The sequence below is a fragment of the Anomaloglossus baeobatrachus genome, chromosome 8 (genome assembly GCF_048569485.1).
Source record: "Anomaloglossus baeobatrachus isolate aAnoBae1 chromosome 8, aAnoBae1.hap1, whole genome shotgun sequence".
NCBI lineage: Eukaryota > Metazoa > Chordata > Amphibia > Anura > Aromobatidae > Anomaloglossus > Anomaloglossus baeobatrachus.
In genome coordinates, this window is record NC_134360.1 from 23,757,743 (window position 1) to 23,782,558 (window position 24,816).

The window sequence follows — 24,816 nt, forward strand, 5'->3', positions numbered from 1 at the left end:
CTGTAATAGTAAAAAAATAGACAAAAACATTTTTTAATGAGTTGTGTAATTGAACCTAATTTTATTTTTATTTTTTATTTTATTTCTATTTTTCTACTCAAACAGACCAAAAAAAAAAAAAGAAAATCAGCTTGAGCGTACGTTCACACGTTGCGGAGTGTTTTCACTGCAGCTTTAGTTCCGGATCTGCATATATTTCACCACAACGTAGTTACTTAGTATTGAAAATCTGCACACTGATCACACTGAAGATTTCAGATCCGCATTTTGCAGATTAAATTTATTTATTTTTTTTTTTTTTTTTTTCCCCCGACTGGAAATTTAAAAGACCCATTTAAATTTGCGAAGTGTAAACTTGTTTAGTTCTGATATTTTACTCCTGATTTCAAACGATAATGATTTGCAGGATATTTCATTTATACATGAGTATTTTTGTTGTTGTTTTGGTTTTTGTTTCTCCGTAGTTTATCTGTTTTATTACTTTTGTAAATGGAGTCCTCACTATATATGTATATGATATACTGTCTCCCTGTCGGAGCGCAGCGCCTGTAACCAGATCTTCACAGGGAAGTAAGGAGGTAAATGAAGCATTATGCAAATCCGCGTCTGGCTATCTGCACGGAGCAGGTTTTCCTTCTGACCGCACTTTCTATTTTTATTAAATGTCTGACACCCGGTCACACAAGATTCATGGAGCCCGATAAACCCCGGATTCCAGGACTGGATTTACGCTGACGGCTCCTATGGTGCTGGGACTCTATAATTATTCCACAATTGCCACTTATCTTCAGAATTGGTGCCAAATGTTTAATCACCAATCCCCAGCCCCAATCCTTTTTTTTTTTTTTTTTTTTTCTGGTTGCAAATTATGTAAAATTATTATACAAATTGCTGGGGGAAAAATTGTGATTGCAATGTATAAACTCATTCAAAATATATAATTTATTTATTTTTGCATTTACCATAATTTTGGGATGTGTGTATTTAAAGTCACAAAAGTGATTTAATTTTTTTATTTTATTTTTTCTTTAGGTGCCATTTTTTTTTCCCCCTTCTCCTGTAAACATCCCAATGATTAAGGCCCGAATCCTTCTATAAAATTACTTTAAGGGGTTGTCCCCTTTCAGAAAATGCAACTTTTGCTATGCTCACTATAGCTGGGTCTCCACCTCTGCTTCTGTTTCCGATATCCCGCTGAGATCACCGATTTGCTGCAGCGCTGTGGATCTGACATCAGCACTGTTGCCAAAATCTGACACCTGGAGCAGAGGTGGAGACTTGGCTGTGGACCTGGGGAGGGTGAGTAAAGTGCAGTTTGTTTTTCTTATTAGCAAACTAGGATTTTCTGAAAGTGGACAAGACTTGGTGCTGGACCCAGGGAGGGTTAATAAAGCACAGATTGTATAATTTAAATTAAAAAAAAGCACTTTACTCACCCTCCCCAGGTCCACAGCCAAGTCTCTGCCTCTGCTCCTGGTGTCCAATATTGGCTGCATGCTGATGGCATGTTTAGTGGCTATACCTGTGCTAACTGGCTGTGGCCGAGACATCAGCACTGCAGCCAATATGAATGAGACACCAGCAGTACAAACCTGGTGCCAGACCTGGGGAGGGTGAGTTAGGCGCTTCTTTTCTTATTATTTTTTTTTTATTATTATACAAAGCACTTTACTCACCCTCCCCAGGTCGACGGCCAAGTCTCTGCCTCTGCTCCCAGTGTCCAATATTGGCTGTACAGACCTGGGGAGGTTAAGTTACACACTTTTTTTTTTTTAATTATTATTCATTTTACTATACAAAGGGCTTTACTCACCCTCCCCAGGTCCGGCGTCGGGTTTGTACTGCTACTTCCGGTGTCTGATATTGGCTGCAGTGCTGATGTCTTGTCCACAGCGCTGCAGCCAGTCGGCACCGGTATAGCCACTGAATGTGGCATCAGCATGCAGCCAATATTATACACCGGGAGCAGAGGCACAGACTTGGCCGTGGACCTGGGGAGCGTGAGTAAAGTACTATTTATATATTTATTTTTTTAGAGAAAACTAGGAGCAGAATTTTGTGAAAAAAGGACAATTCTTTTAGCACCAAAGTCTTTTACACATAACGGTTGATTATTTGTTGTATGATGCCCAAGAGAGCAGTAATATTGGGGGAAGATTGAAGGGAAGATAAAAGTGCACTATTTGCCCCTGGTTCTAGGCTCCTATCAGGGAACCGTATGCCTCCTGGATAGCCATCGGCCGCTGTATGATGTCGGCTTTGCTTCCAGGGGACAGGATTGTCCAGCCCTATAGGCTCCCATGCAGATGGCTGTGTCATGCATATGATCCCCATACACCAGGTCTACAGCGTGCACTCTAAGGGTCTGTGCACACGTTGCTTATATTTATCTTGCAGATTTGCAGCAAATTGAAATCTCCAGTATATCATTTTTTTTTTATTTTTTTTTTATTTAATATTTTTTTTTTTTATTTTTTTAATAAAAAAAAAGCAAAACCTGCTCTTTAAATCGCCGGAGAAGCAGCGAGAGATTGTTGTCATTGCTGGGTCGTGCCGGAGCGTGCAACGTGGAGATCGCCCACTTGGATGAATTGGGCACCTGTTTTTGTTCCAAATTTGCAATTGTTTTGTAGAAAAAATAAAAAGACGCCCCCACCCCGGGTGGGATTATCGGGGGCTTTGTAGGCAGGACCTGGTATGAGCATTTGGGAATGGTAAACGTGTCTCCATGCCAAAAAGCACAAACATGGCTGCAGCTTATGTGTCCGTGCAGATTGTTATATACTTTTTCATATCTAATTGATTTTATTTTCTCTCTCTTTATTCCAGAAAGAAGACATGGGTCCTCCAGCAAAGCCCCTGTAACACCTCCATCGTCCTCCCTGTACTCCCTCCACTCCTCCTCCCTGCCTTCGACAAAAAGCCGAGCGGGCGGTGGCGGCGGCGGCGGCAGCACCCGGACGTCCAGCGGTGCCAGCGGTAGTGCCTCCTCCAACTCCAAGCTGATCAAATCTCCCAAAGAAAACAAAGAAAAGCTACAGATCGGTGGAAGCAACAGGTGGATGCATTCTGTGCAGAGCAAGACATCCCTGGACAAAATGTAAGTGGCCTGGGAAAACGGGCGGCGCAAATCAGAAGGGGCCTTCAATGGAGGTCAGAGGGGTCTGATCGCCCGGAGGTCCGCCACGGATCACAAGAAGCCGTGTCCGCACACCCTGCCAACAAACGTAGCGACACGTGGCACTTTAACATCACATGCTGGAAAATGTTTACCTTTTGGAAAATGTTGCAGATCAATAATCCATAATAATTATTATTATTATTATTTATTATTTATTTGTACAATTTTGTTCACATATATTTCCAAAAAGGATTTTGCAGAATTTACAATGTCTTTCCATGTTGATTGATGGGGTCTCAGCAGTCAGACCCTTTACAAATCAACAGTACGACACATTAACAATATGGCTGTGCTTCCATTGAACCGCGTTATGGTACACTGCTATAGAGTCCAATGAGCCTGGTTACATGCTAGGTACGGGGGACGTACCAATTGCACGGCGAAAGGGAAGAAGGTGACCCCCTGACCAAACCTACTGCTGGTCCCTGGGGTCCATCACCACCTTAGACAGGTTCTGCACCTAAGCCCCAAGTAGGACACCTGATCCTAGGTATCCTTAGTGCTGGTCCTTCACCCCTCTAGATAGGTTTCACACCTATGGGCCAAGCAAGATACCTGATCCTAGGTATCCCTAGTGCTGGACTCAAAATAGGGAACGAATGGGATGAGCTCTCCCCATTAAACACTATAGACAACACAAGGAGGACACACACGGGGAAAATACATGAACTCCTTATCCACAGATGACTCAGGTAGAAGTTCAGCAGAGCTTATGCAACGATACCACAGATGAGTGCAAGCCACCTGCTTGCAACCTGAGCTTGAAGTAACTGAATAATATCACCAGCACTAGTCCAGGGAAGGAAGGGGTATTTAAGCACTAAGAGAATACTGATGATCAGCAGCTGGGTGGAAGGTGAGCTCCTGCTGGGTCCAAAAGAGGGAGAGTTGAATCCAGCAGGAAAGCCACCTATACCAATGAATACTGATAGCAGGAACAATGGAAAGTCAGGGAGCATTCTGCGCAGCCAAACACTGTGACCTTCTATGGCCAGAAACCACATGACTGTTTGTCACTCGTGACGCTGGTACTGCGGCGCAGCAGTAATCCGGGTCTGGACCACTGATTGTGCACAGATAAGCCAGCAGTGTTCTATTTGGAAATTTCCTTTAGATAGGGTTATCAAGCAAAGGAAACCCATTTTTTCCATGGAGGGGTTTCTCTAGCAAAAAAAGAGGAGAGTCCTGAACAAAATGGAGAGGGTCACAAAGAGCGCCTCTCCTCTGGAGGCAACCATTGAATTGAATGAAAACTGTGTAATACTTTATTTCACCAGTGGTGGTGCTACAGGGAAATTGAACACCTAGGCTGTGTGCACACGGTGCATTTGGGGGGGGGGTGCTGCTTTTTTTTTTTTTTGCAGATTTTTAGAAATCTACAAGGATATCCTGATTATATACGATAATGCAAGGATTTTTTCCCTGCAGATTTTGGTGCAGAGTCTTTGTGCGTTTTTCCTGCTTTTTCAGCACTGAAAACAATGAAAAAAAGCATAAAAAAGCGCGGCAAATATGCATGGTGGTTTTTTTTTTTTTTTACGTGGCGTTTTCATGCAGATTTTGGTGCAGATTGTCTGCAAGTTTTCCAGCAGGTTGTAGCTGATCACCCGGGGGTTGTCCAAAGTGTAGAGCCCCCTTAACGTCTATTATCCTTAGCAAATAAATGAAGGTGCATCATCAATGCCTCCGAGACCTGCAGTATGTTGATGCCCTGTGTTTTCCTTAATGTGACTTGTATGGGTAATGTGTATATGTATTAATGCTCATCTCCGCATCTTCCACCCCCCAGAATGACGCCCTCTGTTAAGGTGGAGAAAATGCATACAATCCCAAAGACGGACGGCGCCTTCTCCAAATCCGCTGCTGGCTCTACCTGCTCCTCCTCTGTCAGCTCCTCAGTAAAGACTGGCCTTAATTGGCAATCAATACCAAAGCCACCTTTGCCTTCCCCTGGACAGATACCAAATGGTAAAGGAATTCTCTCGACTCCTCCGAATGTGGAAAAGAAGCAAGAGGACACGAACTGTAGGAAACACTTACACAAGAGATTGTCAGGTACGTGGTGGCTGGTGATAGGCGGGTTAATTCAATCATTCGGAAACTTTTTTTTCATTCATATTTTCTTTTTCCAAATTTGAAGTGTCTTGCCCCTCTGTTACTCCTCCTGGAAATGTATTGACAACTAAACATCAGCAATAGTTGGATGAAATAAAAAAAAAATATATATATATATATATATATATATTATATATATTTATTTATTTTAATTTTTTTTTTGCATAAATTAGCTTTACTAATGGTGAAAATCTACATCACGTGGATGTGGTCAAAAGCCGCAACCATGATGTACATTTTCTTCTTGGCAGGTGCGATCTAGATCGCAAAACACCGATCAGAACCGGAGAAATCGACAATCCTGCAGTGGTAACCCTTTACAGGACTGTTCACCAACCCGCACTGAAAGGGGTTGTCCAGTCATGTGATACTGATGTGCTTTTTTTTTCTTTAATAAATTTAAAGAAAAAAAATACATTTACTCTACTTAAATTAGGACTATACATCGTGATGGCTTTGTGCATCTTTTTTTTCTTTTGCTTTTTGTACCCCTATCAGTAAATTATAAGATGCACTCCATATTTAGAGAAACAAAAGGTAAAAAAAAAAAAAATATGGGGTTCGTTTTATAATCCGGTGGTGTCTTACTGGGGAGTGTGGGCGGCAGGGCGTGGTGGAGCGGGGGGGGGGGAGGGGTCACAAAAGGTAGGGGCTGTGCTGGATGGCAATGATGATCACTGAGGACTGCAGTGCTGTGCTGGGGCAGCGGGCACCGCTCTGTGCTAGTGCTGGGGCAGTGGGCGCTGCTCTGTGCTAGTGCTGGGGCAGCAGGCACCACTCTGTGCTAGTGCTGGGGCAGCAGGCACCGCTCTGTGCTAGTGCTGGGGCTGCGGGTGCCGCTCTGTGCTGGGGCAGCAGGCACCGCTCTGTGCTAGTGCTGGGGCTGCAGGCACCGCTCTGTGCTAGTGCTGGGGCAGCAGGCACCGCTCTGTGCTAGTGCTGGGGCTGCGGGTGCCGCTCTGTGCTGGGGCTGCGGGTGCCGCTCTGTGCTGGGGCAGCAGGCACCGCTCTGTGCTAGTGCTGGGGCTGCAGGTGCCGCTCTGTGCTAGTGCTCGCTGCGGGCGCTGCTCTGTGCTGGGGCTCGCTGCGGGCGGGGAGGCACGGGCCATTCTGAAAATGTCAGTGGTGCGGGCTTCAAAGAAAAGGCAGCTGGAGTCGGCACGTGCACCATTTTCCTTAAGTCCTCTGCTGGGACCGTCAATGGACCGGAGGCAGCTCGTGTTCAGATGAGATCTTAAGCCGAGAGCGCCATCTGCACATCCCCCAACTCTGGGCACCATTATTTGAAGCCCTGACCACCGACATCTTCGGAATGGCCTGTGCCTCACTGCCCGCTGTACAGAGCTGCGCCCGCAGCACACAATTTCCCCTGCCTCCTTATGATTTTAAAATGTACCCTTCATTTTCCTCCCAAATTTTTGGGAGGAAAAATGCATCTTATAATCCAAGAAATACGGTAATAAAAATGATATACCAATGTTTGCATACCCCAGAATGGTGAATAGAAAGTACCTGCAAACAATAAGTCCTTATTCAACTGTCTATGCATTAAAACAATGTGGTCCAGGAAGCCAAGCTGAAAAATTTGTCTCGTCCCTAAACCCAAAATTGCCCTGATCCAAAAGGGTTAAACTGATTTTCTGACATTTTTGCTCTGTTGTTTTAGCTCTTATTAGATTGGGCTTATACTGCGCATGTGATATTCTTATTAACCCTTTTCTTTTTCCGCAGATCGAGAGTTTGACCCTGATATACACTGTGGAGTTGTCGATGTTGAGACAAAGAAGCCGTGCACTAGATCTCTGACATGCAAGGTGAGTGCACTGCACGACGCTCGTCCCGGAGGAAGGTCACACCACTGTATTACGGCTGCACTTTCTCATACTTCAACTAACCGCATCATGAATGTACACGAGACCGACGGTTGGGCCGAAAATTGCAGAGGATGAGAAAACCCGGCCAAACTTACCTGCGCTTCTATTTGGTCACGTGTGCAGAAAATCTGTAAAGCGTCCTTCTCATCATCTTAAGTGGAGTGCAGAGTGCTTGTATTAAGAAGTAATTTACTTCTCAATAATGGAGGGATTTTTAATTTTCTCTACTGACCCAAAATGTGCAGTGCTTACAAGCCCTTTGCAGTAGAGTTTGTAAGCGCTGCTCTGAAGCTGACCGTATGGGGTATTAGTAGTTCACTCCAGCTATCCGTATAGCTCTGGTGCCACGATTCGGTGTTGCAGAAGTAAAGATGCTCTATATTGCTCAATCGGAGAGTGCACCGTTTGGTCTAGTGCATAGCGATGCCGCTGGCCTAAACGATCACGCAGGAGCGCACCGCTGTCAGGAGGCAGGGGAGCGGCACACTCCTGAAGACTGAGGATCAAACAACCCCTTTTACCATTAGGCAGAAGGAGATATGAAAACGGTAGAAGGGCTTTAAGGGGGACGGGTATTTTATCGTTACCAGATTACAAAAAAAAAATGGCTTCCCAAGTAGAATTGGGCTTGAACTTTTTAGACGTCTTCTCCAGACTTTCCTGGTGGCAACGCAGAACTTTTTTGAAACTTGGTCAAACAATTTGTATTGTCCCAATATTCTCCATACTAGAAGGTGGCCCGATTCTACGCATCGGGTATTCTAGAATTTATGTATTTTGTAGTTCATGTATGATTTTTGTTATATATATATATATATATATATATATATATATATATATATATATATATATATATATATATATATATAGATGTTGTTGTGTGTAGTTACCAAGTGTTTGTGTAGGGCGCTGTACATGTGTTCTGGGTGTGGCGGGGGGTGAGTGAGAGCGGTGTTGTATGTGTGTTGCGTTGTTTGTGGAGCGCAGTGTGTCTGTAGCGTTGTGTGTGTGTGTGTGTGTGTGTTGCGCGGTTTGTGTGGGTGTGTGTGTGGTGTGTTTTGGGGGAGGTATGTTTTGTGCAATGTGTGTGTTGTGCAGTATGTGCGTATATTTGTGTGTGCCGCGGTGTTTGTGTGTTGGGTGTTGTGTGTGTGCAGCGTTGTCTGTGGATGTCTGTGTAGGGCAGTTGTTTGTGGTTCCCAGTGTGTGTGTGTGTGTTTGGTGTGTTGTGCAGTGCGCGCGCGCGCGCGTGTGTGTGTGTGTTGGGGGGAGGTGTGCACTTCCCATCGTGCTCCATCCCCCATGCAGCGCACTCCCCATCGTGCTCCATCCCCCATGCAGCGCACTCCCCATCGTGCTCCATCCCCCATGCTGCGCACCCCCCATCGTGCTCCATCTCCCATGCTGCGCACTCCCAAACGTGCTCCATCCGCCATGCTGCGCACTCCCAAACGTGCTCTATCCGCCATGCTGCGCACTCCCAAACGTGCTCCATCCGCCATGCTGCGCACTCCCAAACGTGCTCCATCCGCCATGCTCCGCACTCCCCATCGTGCTCCATCCCCCATGCTGCGCACTCCCCATCGTGCTCCATCCCCCATGCTGCGCACCCCCCATCGTGCTCCATCTCCCATGCTGCGCACTCCCAAACGTGCTCCATCCGCCATGCTGCGCACCCCCCCATCGTGCTTCATCCCCCATGCAGCGCACCCCCCATCGTGCTCCATCCCCCATGCAGCGCACTCCCCATCGTGCTCCATCCCCCATGCTGCGCACCCCCCCATCGTGCTCCATCCCCCATGCAGCGCACTCCCCATCGTGCTCCATCCCCCATGCAGCGCTTTCCCCATCGTGCTCCATCCCCTATGCTGCGCACCCCCCATCGTGCTCCATCTCCCATGCTGCGCACTCCCAAACGTGCTCCATCCGCCATGCTGCGCACTCCCAAACGTGGTCCATCCGCCATGCTGCGCACTCCCAAACGTGCTCCATCCGCCATACTCCGCACTCCCCATCGTGCTACATCCCCCATGCTGCGCACTCCCAAACGTGCTCCATCCGCCATGCTGCGCACTCCCAAACGTGCTCCATCCGCCATGCTGCGCACTCCCAAACGTGCTCCATCCGCCATGCTGCGCACTCCCAAACGTGCTCCATCCGCCATGCTGCGCACTCCCAAACGTGCTCCATCCGCCATGCTGCGCACTCCCAAACGTGCTCCATCCGCCATGCTGCGCACCCCCCATCGTGCTCCATCCCCCATGCTGCACCAGCATCAGCCTCTCTACCCGCAGCATCAGCCTCTCTCCTCCCAGCATCAGCCTCTCTCCTCCCAGCATCAGCCTCTCTCCTCCCAGCATCAGCCTCTCTCCTCCCAGCATCAGCCTCTCTCCTCCCAGCATCAGCCTCTCTCCTCCCAGCATCAGCCTCTCTCCTCCCAGCATCAGCCTCTCTCCTCCCAGCATCAGCCTCTCTCCTCCCAGCATCAGCCTCTCTCCTCCCAGCATCAGCCTCTCTCCTCCCAGCATCAGCCTCTCTCCTCCCGGCATCAGCCTCTCTCCTCCCGGCATCAGCCTCTCTCCTCCCGGCATCAGCCTCTCTCCTCCCGGCATCAGCCTCTCTCCTCCCGGCATCAGCCTCTCTCCTCCCGGCATCAGCCTCTCTCCTCCCGGCATCAGCCTCTCTCCTCCCGGCATCAGCCTCTCTCCTCCCAGCATCAGCCTCTCTCCTCCCAGCATCAGCCTCTCTCCTCCCAGCATCAGCCTCTCTCCTCCCAGCATCAGCCTCTCTCCTCCCAGCATCAGCCTCTCTCCTCCCAGCATCAGCCTCTCTCCTCCCAGCATCAGCCTCTCTCTTCCCAGCATCAGATTCTCTTCCCAGCATCAGATTCTCTTCCCAGCATCAGCCTCTCTCCTCCCAGCATCAGCCTCTCTCCTCCCAGCATCAGCCTCTCTCCTCCCAGCATCAGCCTCTCTCCTCCCAGCATCAGCCTCTCTCCTCCCAGCATCAGCCTCTCTCCTCCCAGCATCAGCCTCTCTCCTCCCAGCATCAGCCTCTCTCCTCCCAGCATCAGCCTCTCTCCTCCCAGCATCAGCCTCTCTCCTCCCAGCATCAGCCTCTCTCCTCCCAGCATCAGCCTCTCTCCTCCCAGCATCAGCCTCTCTCTTCCCATCATCAGCCTCTCTCTTCCCAGCATCAGCCTCTCTCCTCCCAGCATCAGCCTCTCTCCTCCCAGCATCAGCCTCTCTCCTCCCAGCATCAGCCTCTCTCCTCCCAGCATCAGCCTCTCTCCTCCCAGCATCAGCCTCTCTCCTCCCAGCATCAGCCTCTCTCCTCCCAGCATCAGCCTCTCTCCTCCCAGCATCAGCCTCTCTCCTCCCAGCATCAGCCTCTCTCCTCCCAGCATCAGCCTCTCTCTTCCCAGCATCAGCCTCTCTCTTCCCAGCATCAGCCTCTCTCTTCCCAGCATCAGCCTCTCTCTTCCCAGCATCAGCCTCTCTCTTCCCAGCATCAGCCTGTCTCTTCCCAGCATCAGCCTGTCTCTTCCCAGCATCAGCCTGTCTCTTCCCAGCATCAGCCTGTCTCTTCCCAGCATCAGCCTGTCTCTTCCCAGCATCAGCCTGTCTCTTCCCAGCATCAGCCTGTCTCTTCCCAGCATCAGCCTGTCTCTTCCCAGCATCAGCCTGTCTCTTCCCAGCATCAGCCTGTCTCTTCCCAGCATCAGCCTGTCTCTTCCCAGCATCAGCCTGTCTCTTCCCAGCATCAGCCTGTCTCTTCCCAGCATCAGCCTGTCTCTTCCCAGCATCAGCCTGTCTCTTCCCAGCATCAGCCTGTCTCTTCCCAGCATCAGCCTGTCTCTTCCCAGCATCAGCCTGTCTCTTCCCAGCATCAGCCTGTCTCTTCCCAGCATCAGCCTGTCTCTTCCCAGCATCAGCCTGTCTCCTCCCAGCATCAGCCTGTCTCTTCCCAGCATCAGCCTGTCTCTTCCCAGCATCAGCCTGTCTCTTCCCAGCATCAGCCTGTCTCCTCCCAGCATCAGCCTGTCTCCTCCCAGCATCAGCCTGTCTCCTCCCAGCATCAGCCTGTCTCCTCCCAGCATCAGCCTGTCTCCTCCCAGCATCAGCCTGTCTCCTCCCAGCATCAGCCTGTCTCCTCCCAGCATCAGCCTGTCTCCTCCCAGCATCAGCCTCTCTCCTCCCAGCATCAGCCTCTCTCCTCCCAGCATCAGCCTCTCTCCTCCCAGCATCAGCCTCTCTCCTCCCAGCATCAGCCTCTCTCCTCCCAGCATCAGCCTCTCTCCTCCCAGCATCAGCCTCTCTCCTCCCAGCATCAGCCTCTCTCCTCCCAGCATCAGCCTCTCTCCTCCCAGCATCAGCCTCTCTCCTCCCAGCATCAGCCTCTCTCCTCCCAGCATCAGCCTCTCTCCTCCCAGCATCAGCCTCTCTCCTCCCAGCATCAGCCTCTCTCCTCCCAGCATCAGCCTCTCTCCTCCCAGCATCAGCCTCTCTCCTCCCAGCATCAGCCTCTCTCCTCCCAGCATCAGCCTCTCCCTTCCCAGCATCAGCCTCTCTCTTCCCAGCCTACCCCAGCCTCAGTCTCTCTTCTCTCAGCCTCCCCATCCCAGCCTCCTCATCCCAGCCTTCCACAGGATCAGCCTCTCTCCTCCCAGCCTCCTCCAGCACGCCGTGCTCCTCTGCCGACACTCACAGATCCGATCGCATACACTCACACACACATCCGATCGCATACACTCACACACATCCGATCGCATACACTCGCACACACCCGATCGCATACACTCGCACACACCCGATCGCATACACTCGCACACACCCGATCGCATACACTCACGCACACACACATTGACGATATTGCACATACGCGCTCACACTCACAACATCCGGAGATACCACATGCTTCTGGCCATGTGATCCTCCGGCAGGTCCTGGAAGCTCACAGCACAGTATCGCCGCCGAGAAGCAAGCGATATCCCAGGATGTTGTGAGTGTGTGGATGCGATGTGATGTGTGTGTGTGAGGTGTGTGTGAGAGCGAGTGTGATCTGATGTGTGTGCGTGTGTGTATGTTCCGCCGCTGCAGGACCTTGACGCGCTGGTAACTATGCTACCATGGTTACCAGCGTATCTCGTCCCCCGCTCACACGGGAGCCCACACCAGCATCTGCCGGCCAGCCCCAGCAATGCGAGGGTATATGTCGGCTGGTTTGGCGGCGTACGCTGATGTGGGCTCCCGGGGGTACAGTACTCACCCTGGGAGTCATGGGTCCGTGACCGTGTCGGTTCCGGGAATGCGTGGGGGGCGGGGCCAGAGCTAGCGTGCATTGCGTGAGGGGGCGGGGCGTGGCCGAGTTGCCAATGCCTGAAGGGTGCCGGGGCGAGAGGCCAACTGTGGGGGGGCGGAGCCTGGGCGAGCGGCCGGCCAATCCGTGTGGGGGCGCAGCCTGGGCGAGCGGCCAATTTGTGCGGGGGGCGGGGCCATGGCGAGCCCAGCGGCCAATCAGCTTTGTGTCACCGTAAAGACACAATTTTGGAGCAAGACAGACAGACAGACAGAATAAGGCAATTATATATATAGATTGTCTGTTGTACGCAGTATATGCATGTGTATATTATACCTAAATCTTCTCTTCTCCCCCCTTTACCCTAGACACATTCCTTAGGCTACAGAAGAGCAGTACAAGGGCGCAAGAAAGGTTTTGATGTGTTATTAGCTGAGCACAAAAGTAAAACCAGGGAAAAAGAACTGCTACGTCAAGCTGAACAGCAGCAGCAACAGACGCCTGCGCTCAGGGAACCGCATCCCTCACCTTCAAAATCTTCCCAGGAAACGCACCAAAATTCTCATGGACTCTCTGCCCCTGAAGTGAAGCCTTCGGTACCCAGCAAGTCTAAGCCTCACAACCCCAGTCTTCCAAGGTGCAGCTCCATTCTCTGTTTTTTTGAGAATCGTCTTCTTTCGGACACTTTCTTTGGCTTTTTATTCGTGATGAGCGGGCACTACCATGCTCGGGTGCTCGTAACTAGTGATGAGCGGGCACTACCATGCTCGGGTGTTCTGTACTGGTAACTAGTGATGAGCGGGCACTACCATGCTCGGGTGCTCTGTTATATTAACTAGTGATGAGCGGGCACTACCATGCTCGGGTGCTCTGTACTCGTAACTAGTGATGAGCGGGCACTACCATGCTCAGGTGCTCTGTACTCGTAACTAGTGATGAGCGAGCTCTACCATGCTCGGGTGCTCGGTACTGGTAACTAGTGATGAGCGGGCACTACCATGCTCTGGTGCTCTGTACTGGTAACTAGTGATGAGCGGGCACTACCATGCTTGGATGCTCGGTACTGGTAACTAGTGATGAGCGGGCACTACCATGCTTGGATGCTCGGTACTCGTAACTAGTGATGAGCGGGCACTACCATGCTTGGATGCTTGGTACTGGTAACTAGTGATGAGCGGGCACTACCATGCTTGGATGCTCGGTACTCGTAACTAGTGATGAGCGGGCACTACCATGCTCGGGTGCTCGGTACTCGTAACTAGTGATGAGCGGGCACTACCATGCTTGGATGCTCGGTACTCGTAACTAGTGATGAGCGGGCACTACCATGCTCATGTGCTCGATATTAGTAACTAGTGAGTGGCGGGCACTACCCATAAGGAGACTACACCATATTACCCCTTCCAGGGGCTTTATCGTCAGAGTAGAATTTCTTGTTTTCCTCTATTCGGATTGGTGAGTGTCCCAGGCTTTCCTAGCGATATGCCATCGCGTTATCCGTTTTGATTTGTGGACTCACAGATAATTGAGACCGGGAGGTCTACCCTGGTTAAAAAAAAAAATCTCGGTTACGGCCCGGGATTGGTCCCGGTTATCTGGCCGGAAGGCGATCTCCATATAAATCTATGGGAACCAAAATCCGGGGATTAAAAATGGTGGTAGAAGGGATAGGGGAATAGGACTAAACGGGCTGTACTTACCAAGGCTCCAGCACGGCTGTAACTGCCTCCGTGGCCGCTCATTATTGCTAATCCATATGCACTGCTTCCCCTACCGACCGGCCGTTTTGGATTCTGTGACTGGTTGCAGTCCAATGCACCCCCAACCTGTGTAACAGCGTCTGACTGCAACCAATCACAGACGCTGTCTGCAGGTCACTATTGTACAGTAAAAATAAATAAAACAATTGGCGGAGGGCCCCCCCGTATTATGATACCCAGCACAGATAAAGCATACGGCTACAGGCTGCAGCCCCCAGCCATGCATTTATCTTGTTTGTGTGTCAAAATAGGAGGAACCACATGCAGCTTTTTTTAAAATGACTTTAAATAAATCATTTAAAAAAAACAGCGTGCGGTCCCCTCCAATTTTGATACCCAGGCAAGACAGCTGGGGGCAGGTATTCTCTAGGCTGAAGAGACCCGTGGTTATTGGGCCCCCACAGCCCGCAGCCACCTAGGATAGTCGCATCCATTAGATGCCACAGTCCCGGCGCTTTACCCAGGCCCTCCCGATTGCCCTGGTGCGATGGCAATCGGGGTAATAAGGGATTAATGGCAGCCCATAGCTGCCACTAGAATTAGAAATGGGGAGGCGTCTGAGACCCCCCCCCCCCCCATTACTAATCTGTAAGTGAAAGTAAATAAACACAAACGCCAAAAGAATCCTTTATTTGAAATATAAGACTTTTACCCTCTTTCACCACTTTATGAACCCCCCCATCAAAAAGATCCAGGTCCATAGTAAGCAACATGTCCCACAACGATTCTAGGTATGCTACATATCTGAATTCACACAGAGCAGCCATAGAACATAACCACCCGCTGTCAGGTTTAGAGGCTGAGCCGCGCTATGAGCGGTGACGTCACGTAGGTGATTTGTGGTCACAGCGGGAAATTCCCACGGTCCTCCAGCAGTGACTGTAAATCACCTGAGTGACGTTACCGCTAATCACGCAGGTCAGTCTCTGCCTGAACCTCACAGCAGGCGGTCATGTTCTATGGCCACTCTGTGTGAATTCAGATATGAAGCATAGCTGGAATCGTTGCCAGACCTCGGTGTAGATTACGTTGGACCTGCAGGGGTATTTTTGGGGTTAATAAAGCGGTGAAATAGGGTGCAATTTGTCTTTTTTATTTACAATAAAGATTTTTTTCAGTATTTGTGTTTATTTCTATTCAGTAACAGATTAGTAATGGGGGGGCTCTCATAGACCCTCCCCATTTCTACTATAGGGCTTATTGGCTGCTGTGAGCTGCCATTAACCCCTTATTATCCCGATTGACACCGCACCTGGGCAATTAGGAAGAGGCGGGTAAAGTGCTAATGAATGTGACCATCCCGGGCGGCTGCAGGGGGCGCGTCTGACTGCAATCAGTAACAGGTGCCAGGACGGCCGCTAGCTGGGGAAAGCAGTGCATATGTATGAGCAATAATGAGTGGCCCAGGAAGGCAATGGGCGGCTGCGGGAGCAGTTACAGCCGCGCTGGAGCCTTGGTGAGCATGAAGCGCTTGCTTTTTCCTTTCTTTTTTTTGTCATTTCCTGAGTTGCCGGGTCATTAGCCGGAATTCCATGAGAATTCTGGGCCTCGGCACGGTCTTGCTAAATTCTACTTAAAAGGGGGCTGAAAGCCCGTACTTACGAAGCGCTCACTGATATCCTAATCAGGCACGAATGCTAAGATTCTTTATAGCAAGATACTATTTATTTTAATAGCACATGAATAGTCAATGGTTCATAGGCATTAGAACTACTTTATAGTCATAGAATCTTATACACTAACAGAAATATGCATCAACATTACCGTTATGTTGTAGTAATCCTTTCTCATCGGAGGGACTCGATTAGTGAGAAGGAACAACCCGGCCTTTTGCATTACAGGAGCGGTGCATACACTTCAGCGTCCTGGAAAGGTTTCCTATCTCATTAAGCGAGTCCGGTATTTTTATAGGAAACTTTGTACATTGTGTCTACTGAGTGGTGAATTGGTGACCAGCATGTGACAGCTGAGTCATGTTCATGTAACTTGACCACAAGCTGCTGTGGGCACCAGTAGCTTCCTGCACATTTTGCCAGTTGACCACTGCCCGACCACAGTTTCCTGCAGATATTGCAACGAGCCATGAATTTTACATGCCAGCTTCCTTACACCTGTTGTCAATTAACCACGAATTTCCTGACGGAACTGTAAACGTTACTTCCTCATAATCGTGGTTTGTTCAAGATCTGCTTGACACATATTCTTCATCATGGTAAAAATGGGTCAGCCAGAGGACATCTCTCTCTGATACTGAACTATGGATAGATCAAATAATATCTGGGATCACTCCTATCTTTTGATTATGATTCCTATCTAATCACACTCATTCTTTCAGTCATATCAAATTGGTATCACAGGCACTTTTGAAACCACGCGGATCCGGACTTATACAGTTCGGGTCCGTGATCACTGGTTATTAGTTGTACCCCTGTGATAATTCTGGTAGCTGCTCCTAACAAGTGCATTAATTTCTCCGTTATGATAATCAGCTGTGCACACGGTCTCATCTTTTTGATCTTTTGTCGGTTTCTCTCCAGGCCATCAGGTTACCCCGCGCAGCACAGTGGTAACGCTCCCAATGGCTCCCCGTCAGTGCATGAGTCTCCACAACCAGTAGTACCTGCAGCTGAGCCATCCTCCCGCTTGTCCAGCGACGAGGGGGAAGGGGACGAGAAAGAAGAATCCGCCGAAAAACTGGACTGTCATTATTCAGACCATCACCCTCGACCAGCAGCTGTAAGTAACGCTGAGATACCTTGCGAGGAACAAAGAGGGTCTCCGGAGAAAGTGAAGTACAATGTCCGGTTTTGTGTCCTCCACAGTTTTGCTCGTTTGGTAGCAGACAGATTGGGAGAGGATATTACGTTTTTGACAAGCGGTGGGACCACATCCGATGTGCACTTAACTTCATGGTGGACAAACATCTAAACTCCCAGATGTGGAGGTAGGTGATTCCTTAAAGGGGGTGTCCAGGACTCATTTTATTTGCGCAAAAACTTGCAGGTGTAAAAAAAAACCCTTCCCCAAGTCAAGAGCTGCCTCGCCGTCGCCGCCCTGGGCTTTTTTGACTGGCTGCAGCACTGATGTGATGGTGGCAGCACACACAACCCCTTGTGCCATTGACAACGTTGTGAGCACATAGATTGGCTGCAGCGGTTTTCTCACCACCGCAGTCTGCCAGCAATGTCGGTGTCCTCTGTTCCAGTGATCACCTCCTTGTGACTCTACAGAATATGTATGACTTACATAAAGGTACGGTACATCTCCATTTCGGTTTCTTAAAGGGATTGTTTAGGACTTCTATTTTGTAGTATAGTTTATCTTTTGTCAGATCGCAGGGGTCCGACCCTTTTTGCCGCCATAGTCAGCGGTTTGCAGGCCCCCAGAACAATACCATCACCCTCTAACCTGTGCAGTGGACGTTCTCGGGGGCTGCGTCTGCTGACAATCCACATTTCTTTTAAGGAAACAAGTTCCTTATTTACGGCTGAGAAATTAAACAATGAAAACAGTTTTTTTGGTTTTTTACATTACCCCGTCATTTTTACTTCTTGTGCATTCTACTTGTTAATCCTGGTCCTGCAGCTCTGTTTATTTTTTCCATCCATCCCTGCAGGTCCCGCTCTTTGCACACACTGCCACTCATAAACATGTAATCGATGGTCTGTGTATGTAGATGTACCGTATTTTTCGTTTTTTAATACACACCCCAAATTTACAGAAGAAAAAATGGGGTTCGCATTACAATCCAGTGGTGTGGCAGCAGTGGTGGAGCGGGGTCACAGGAGGCAGGGGCGTTGGTGGAGCGGGGTCACAGGAGGCAGGGGCGGTGGTGGAGCGAGGTCACAGGAGGCAGGGGCGGTGGTGGAGCGGGGTCACAGGAGGCAGGGGCGGTGGTGAAGCGGGGTCACAGGAGGCAGGGGCGGTGGTGGAGCGGGGTCACAGGAGGCAGGGGCGGTGGTGGAGCGGGGTCACAGGAGGCAGGGGCGGTGGTGGAGCGGGGTCACAGGAGGCAGGGGCGGTGGTGGAGCGGGGTCACAGGAGGCAGGGGCGGTGGTGGAGCGGGGTCACAGGAGGCAGGGGCGGTGGTAGAGCAGTTCGATACTGCGGGCGGTGCAGCGGGGGTGTCCCAGATGCTGTTTAGGTAGGCAACTTCTAAAAACTGTCAGTGGCGAGGGCTTTAAAGAAATGGTGCCCGGAGTCTGCTTCTGCAGCCTTATTTCAGGTTACATAACTTTTATTGTTCCCTTGTGTTGCCCTAAGCCGCGGCTAATTAAGAGAATGAATATTCACCCTCCTCTCCAGTTATCCCCCTCGGAGTTCTGCACTGCACCCGCCTGATTAATTATCTGTACTGCCAACATGAGGACTGCATCAGAATCATCGGCGACTCTTCTCAGCTGAGAGTGACAGCTGCATAGACATATAGGCTATCACGCTCAGATCAGGAGTTCAGCTGATGATTGCGGTGAGAAAGCGCATGGCTAATTAAGAGAATAAATATTCACCCTCCTGTAATCCTGCCCACTACTGAGTCCTGCACGGCACCTGAACTCTGCTGTATTACTTTGTACTGTCAGCCCTAGGATCGCACCACAATCCTTGGTGGCTCTTCTGAGCTGAGAGTGACAGCTGCATAGACATACATACACGCTGTCACTCTCAGCTGAGGAGAGTCACCAATGATTGCGATGCAATCCTCGGGCTGGCAGTACCAATAATACAGCAGGCGGGTGCAGGGCAGGATTACGGGAAAGGAGGGTGAATATTCATTCTCATAATTAGCCATGCACTTGCTCACCACGTCACTGACACTCCTGATGTCAGAGTGACTGCGTGTATGTCTGTGCTGTGCAGCTGTCTCAGCTGAGGAGCGTCGTGATGCGATCCTGATACAGTGATATGGTACAGCAGGCATAAAGTGTCAGGGCCCGTGCAGGACAGGAGCGGGATTCTGGGTGGGGAAGAGGGTGAATATTCATTCACTTAAGTAACCAGCACTCCTGATCTGAGAGTGACAGTATGTATGTCTATGCAGCTGTCACTCTCAGCTCATGAGAGATACCAAGGATTGTGGTGCGATCCTTGGGCATTAGTACAGCAGGCAAATATAAGATTAAGATACCCCCATTTTTAAAAATGGAAAAGAAAACAAGCCCTTGTCTTATTTTTTAGGAAATGCAGTATATTATAATAGTTTTAGTATTCTTTATAATCTATATGGAAAATACATTTAAAAACAAGTTATGGCTCTTGGAAGAAGGAAGGGAGAGAAAAATGTGCAGAAATTAAACGTGGCTGGAGCTGGAAAGGATTAAAGATAAGAGTTGGTGCAAATCAATTTGCCCATGACGTCACATCAGTTGGAATGACGTCACATGCGTCACACTGCAGTGTTGACATCTCGCCTTAGAATGACGTCACATGTATCGCGCTGCAGTGATGAAATTTTGCCTCTCTCATGTGTCATGCAGTATTGACATCTCTCCTTGGTATGATGTCACATGCGTCACGCTGCAGTGATGACATCTCTCCTTGGTATGATGTCACATGCGTCACGCTACAGTGATGACATCTCTCCTTGGAATGATGTCACATGCATCACGCTGCAGTGATGACAGCTCTCATTGTAATGACGTCACATGCGTCATGCTGCAGTGATGACTTCTCACCTTGGAATGACGTCACGTGTCCCGCTGCAGTGATGATATCTCCTTTTAATGACGTCACATGCGCCACTCTGCAGTGATGAAATCTCGCCTTTGATGTCACATGCGTCACGCTGCAGTGATCACATCTTGCCTTGGAATGACGTCACATGCGTCACGCTGCAGTGATGAAATCTTGCCTTTAACGTCACATGCGTCATGCTGCAGTGATCACATCTCACCTTGAAATGTTGTCACATGCGTCACGCTGCAGTGAGGACATGTCGTCAGGCCGGCTAATCAAAAGAAGACTTACTAGGCCTGCGATGGCGTGGCACCAATTCCCACCAAGTCTAATTTGAGGTCATGCAGAGATGGAAGCTGTGATCCTCACTGATGGTGACGGCACATGGTGTCCACAGGGGGTCCCAGCCCCAGCACCTGTTAGATGGGGATCTGCCAGCACACTAAGTGCAGGGACAGGCATCACTTCAGGTAAAGGATCATTGTGCTTTAGGATGTTTTATTGACCCTTTGTTTTCTGCTTTGTTTGCCAGGAAAATTCCTCCAGCATCCAGCAGCTCCTCCGCTCATGCTCCACACCGGACCAGCACAAATTCAGCGCCCGTGTTACCGAGTATGAACAACACTGGTTTCCTCTCGCCCAGCACAGTTACCTCTCCCCCAGCTCCTGTGACCTCTCCCTGTACGTCTGTGGACAAAGTCCTTTCCCAAGGAACTACACTAAGCACTCACACTGCAGCAGACCCCACCAGTAGTATGCAATCCAGACAAGTGTCTTCTTCAGCATCCACACCGTCAGTGCTTTCCTCATCGCCTAGCCCAGTCTCCAGCAAACCTCAAAAATTAAAATCCAACAAGGCTGTGAAACCTAAGGAACCCCCCGCCAGCAGCACGAACTGCAGCAGCAGCAGCGGCTCAGGAAAGAAACGGAAAAATAACTCCCCTCCCCAGCTGCTCGCGCACCCTCCTTCCCATTCCACCGAGTCCTTTAGGAAAAACTGTGTGGTGAACTCTGGAACGTACCACTCTCCCGGCACGACGCTATCCCACGGCAGTCCGCACAGTGCCGGCCTGAACTTTGTGAACAATCGATCTGTGAGTCTTAAACACGACCAATCAGGGAGGGGTCCTCCGACGGGAAACCCTGCGGAATCCATAAAGCGCATGAGCGTAGTGATGAACAGCAGCGACTCCACGCTCTCACTCGGGCCCTTCGTTCACCAACCCGGTGACCAAGCTGTGAACTCGCACAACACCTTTTCCCATTCTCACGCCTCCCTGGACAAGTTTGCAGGGAAAAAGCGAAAGTCTTCAGCTGGTCCCAGCAGCATCACCACCAATAACAACAGCAAATCCGGTAAGGTTGCCAAACTGCCGCCAGTAAACAACATTCACGCAAAACACAATAGTGGGATATCAGGAACGCCGACGCTGACCAATAACTCGCTCCGTCATCAGGTAAGAAACGTTCACTGGTGTCTGCAAGTTTTATTTTGTATGTGTGTATATATATATATATATATATATATAAGTTATTATTTATTATTATAGCGCCATTTATTCCATGGCGCTTTACAAGTGAGAGAGGGTATACGTACAACAATCATTAACAGTACAAGACAGACTGGTATAGGAGGAGAGGACCCTGCCTACAAGGGCTCACAGTCTACAGGTCTAATATATATATATATATATATATATATATATTATATGCGATACTTTATGCATTTTCTGCCAATATTTGCAACCAACGACCGGGAAAGCAGCACAACACAGGTCACGGTTGCATCTGCTTAAGAGGGCGCCGTATGGCAGTGATTGGCACCATTGCGGTGGATTTGTGAGAGGTGGGCAATTACTTTATTGAGCAGTATCATGTCCAAATAATATGTGGCTCCATCACCCACCTCCCAACGATCCACCCCAATGACTTCCATAAGGATTGAAGAATTTACATTTGTGCACAGATAAAGATGATATCACATATGCTAAAGATTTAGCCACAGATCTGCTGCAAATCAGCATATACCACAGATTGTCACAAATTTAGCTGTGGATTTCACCTTGCACATCGCAAAGGAAAATATACAGCATAAAAATGGACGCATTGCACAAGTGAAATCTGCACCTTGGAAGTGTATTTTCTTCGGCGCTCCATTGGGAGACCCAGACGATTGGGTGTATAGCACTGCCTCCGGAGGCCACACAAAGCATTACACTAAAAAGTGTAAGGCCCCTCCCCTTCTGGCTATACACCCCCAGTGGGATCACTGGCTCACCAGTTTTTCTGCTTTGTGCGAAGGAGGTCAGACATCCACGCATAGCTCCACTGTTTAGTCAGCAGCAGCTGCTGACTATGTCGGATGGAAGAAAAGAGGGCCCATATAGGGCCCCCAGCATGCTCCCTTCTCACCCCACTTTATGTCGGCGGTGTTTGTTAAGGTTGAGGTACCCTTTGTGGGTACGGAGGCTGGAGCCCACATGCTGTTTTCCTTCCCCATCCCCCTGAGGGGCTCTGAGGAAGTGGGATCTTACCGGCCCCCAAGCCCTGAGGCCGGGCTCCATCCACAGACCCATGGAACCTGCTGGATACGGAGCTGGGTACCGTTCAGGGACAAGGCCCTGCTACATTCAGGTACTCTGTGTCCCAAACAGGCCGAGCACATTCCAGACTTGCTGGGTGTGCTAGTGCGCCGGGGACAGTAGCGCTGCGCGCTGGGGTTACAGTCACTACAGTTTTGTCTGAGTGACTTTATGTGTTGGGGACTGCCGCGCCGGCCGCCCCTGGAGCGGCGGCGCGGCTGCGACTTGTAGTGCGCCGGGGACTTAGCGACGACCGTGCTTTTACGACTGCGTCGCTTATAAATTTAGTCCCCGGCTTCTGCGGCCTAGCTCCGCTTCGTTCCCGCCCCCACCCTGTCAATCAGGGAAGGGGAGAGACGCTGTATGATTAATCAGCGCCGAGGGCTGGAGCCTTATTTACATGCTCCAGCCCTCTCACTGAGCACAGGGGGACGCAGGTTTCCCGCTCTTTGTCTGCACACGCCCAGGGCCCGCCCCTCTCCATAGGACGCCGGCAGCCATTCCTACATCCAGTCTGGCTGGAGAACGGACACAGGCTCTGGGAGACCCAGACAAGGGATTTCTGGCGACCACACACCCGCGTTAAGCGGGCGGTAAGCAGCACTTTAGTGCTGGCCCCACTAGTGCCACAGTGTTATTTTGGTGTACCTTTTTTCTCTATACCATATATATATATTGCACTGTAAGGTCGCTTCTTGGCTGTATACCCTATCTTGCTCTGAGGAGACGACAACATGTCATCCGCAAAACGCAAGGGTGCCAAGACACAGGCTGTAAGCGCTGCTTGTGCCGCTTGTGGGGCTTATCTACCGGCAGGTTACAATGACCCCCATTGTGTGCAATGTTCGGTCCCTGTGCCACTTCGTCAGCCGGAGTCTATGGTGGTAGTGGCCCAGGTAGAGTCGCCGGTGAACCCTGTCCCGGTGACGGGGACAGAGTTTGCAGTTTTTGCTGACAAAATGTCTGTCACTATGACAAAGATACTAGAGACCTTGCAGGCCAGGCCAGTTACTCAGACCATGGACACTGCTGCGGCAACGTTCCCCGGTCCCCCTCATTTGGAGTTAATCCGTGATTCAAGGGGGTCCCAGGCATCTCAGCCTGACGGCTCTGATTCAGATGACAGTCCCAGGCAGCCTAAGCGTGCTCGCTGGGAGAGACCCTCCACGTCATCACGCGGATCAGGGTCTCAGCGAGAAGAGTCTCTGCATGATGAGACAGAGGAGGGTGATCAGGAGTCTAATCCTGAAACCGCTCTCAATCTGGATACTCCTGATGGTGACGCCATGGTAAATGACCTTATAGCGGCCATCAATAGTCTATTGGAAATTTCTCCTCCTGCCCCTTCTGCAGAGGAGGCAGCTGCACAGCAGGAGAAGTTCCATTTCAGGTATCCCAAGCGTAAACTGAGTACTTTTCTGGACCACGCTGACTTCAGGGAATCAGTCCAGAAACACCATGCTTACCCAGACAAGCGTTTCTCCAAACGTCTTAAGGATACACGTTATCCCTTTCCCCCTGACGTGGTCAAACGCTGGACCCAGTGTCCAAAGGTGGACCCCCCAATCTCCAGGCTTGCGGCTAGATCCATAGTTGCAGTGGAGGATGGGGCCTCACTTAAAGATGCCAATGACAGACAGATGGACCTTTGGTTAAAGTCTGTCTATGAAGCTATCGGCGCGTCGTTTGCTCCAGCATTCGCGGCCGTGTGGGCACTCCAAGCTATTTCAGCTGGCCTGGCACAGGTGGACTCTATCATACGTCCAGCAGTGCCGCGAGTAGCGTCCCTAACCTCGCAAATGTCTGCGTTTGCGACTTACGCTATCAACGCTGTCCTAGACTCTACAAGCCGTACCTCAATAGCATCTGCCAACTCTGTGGTTTTGCGCAGAGCCTTGTGGTTAAAGGAATGGAAAGCGGATTCTGCTTCCAAAAAATGTTTAACCAGCTTGCCACTATCTGTAGATAGACTGTTTGGTGAACAATTGGCTGAAATCATTAAACAATCCAAGGGTAAAGACTCCTCCTTACCCCAGCCCAGATCAAGCAAACCTCAACAGAGGAAGTGGCAGTCGAGGTTTCGGTCCTTTCGAGGCTCCGGCAAGACCCAATTCTCCTCGTCCAAAGGGACTCAGAAGGAGCAAAGGAGCTCAGATTCCTGGCGGGCTCACTCACGCCCCAAGAAAGCAACCGGAGGAACCGCTTCCAAGGCGGCTGCCTCATGACTTTCGGCCTCATCCCTACGCATCCTCGGTCGGTGGCAGGCTCTCCCGCTTTTGCGACATTTGGCTGCCACAGGTCAAAGACCGGTGGGTAACAGACATTTTGTCTCA

The 24,816-nt window shown here is 50.1% G+C and overlaps 1 protein-coding gene across 1 annotated transcript in view; it reads left to right on the forward strand.

The window, feature by feature from the left end:
- The window catches only part of ATXN7 (ataxin 7), a 182,800-nt gene that overhangs the window by 141,791 nt on the left and 16,193 nt on the right, over positions 1 to 24,816 (forward strand). The window contains exons 6-12 of the mRNA XM_075321370.1: positions 2,830 to 3,100; positions 4,971 to 5,236; positions 7,028 to 7,110; positions 12,837 to 13,105; positions 16,766 to 16,964; positions 17,051 to 17,172; positions 20,434 to 21,358. Of these exons, the coding sequence (XP_075177485.1) occupies positions 2,830 to 3,100; positions 4,971 to 5,236; positions 7,028 to 7,110; positions 12,837 to 13,105; positions 16,766 to 16,964; positions 17,051 to 17,172; positions 20,434 to 21,358 (2,135 nt within the window). The remainder of the gene's footprint in view (positions 1 to 2,829; positions 3,101 to 4,970; positions 5,237 to 7,027; positions 7,111 to 12,836; positions 13,106 to 16,765; positions 16,965 to 17,050; positions 17,173 to 20,433; positions 21,359 to 24,816) is intronic.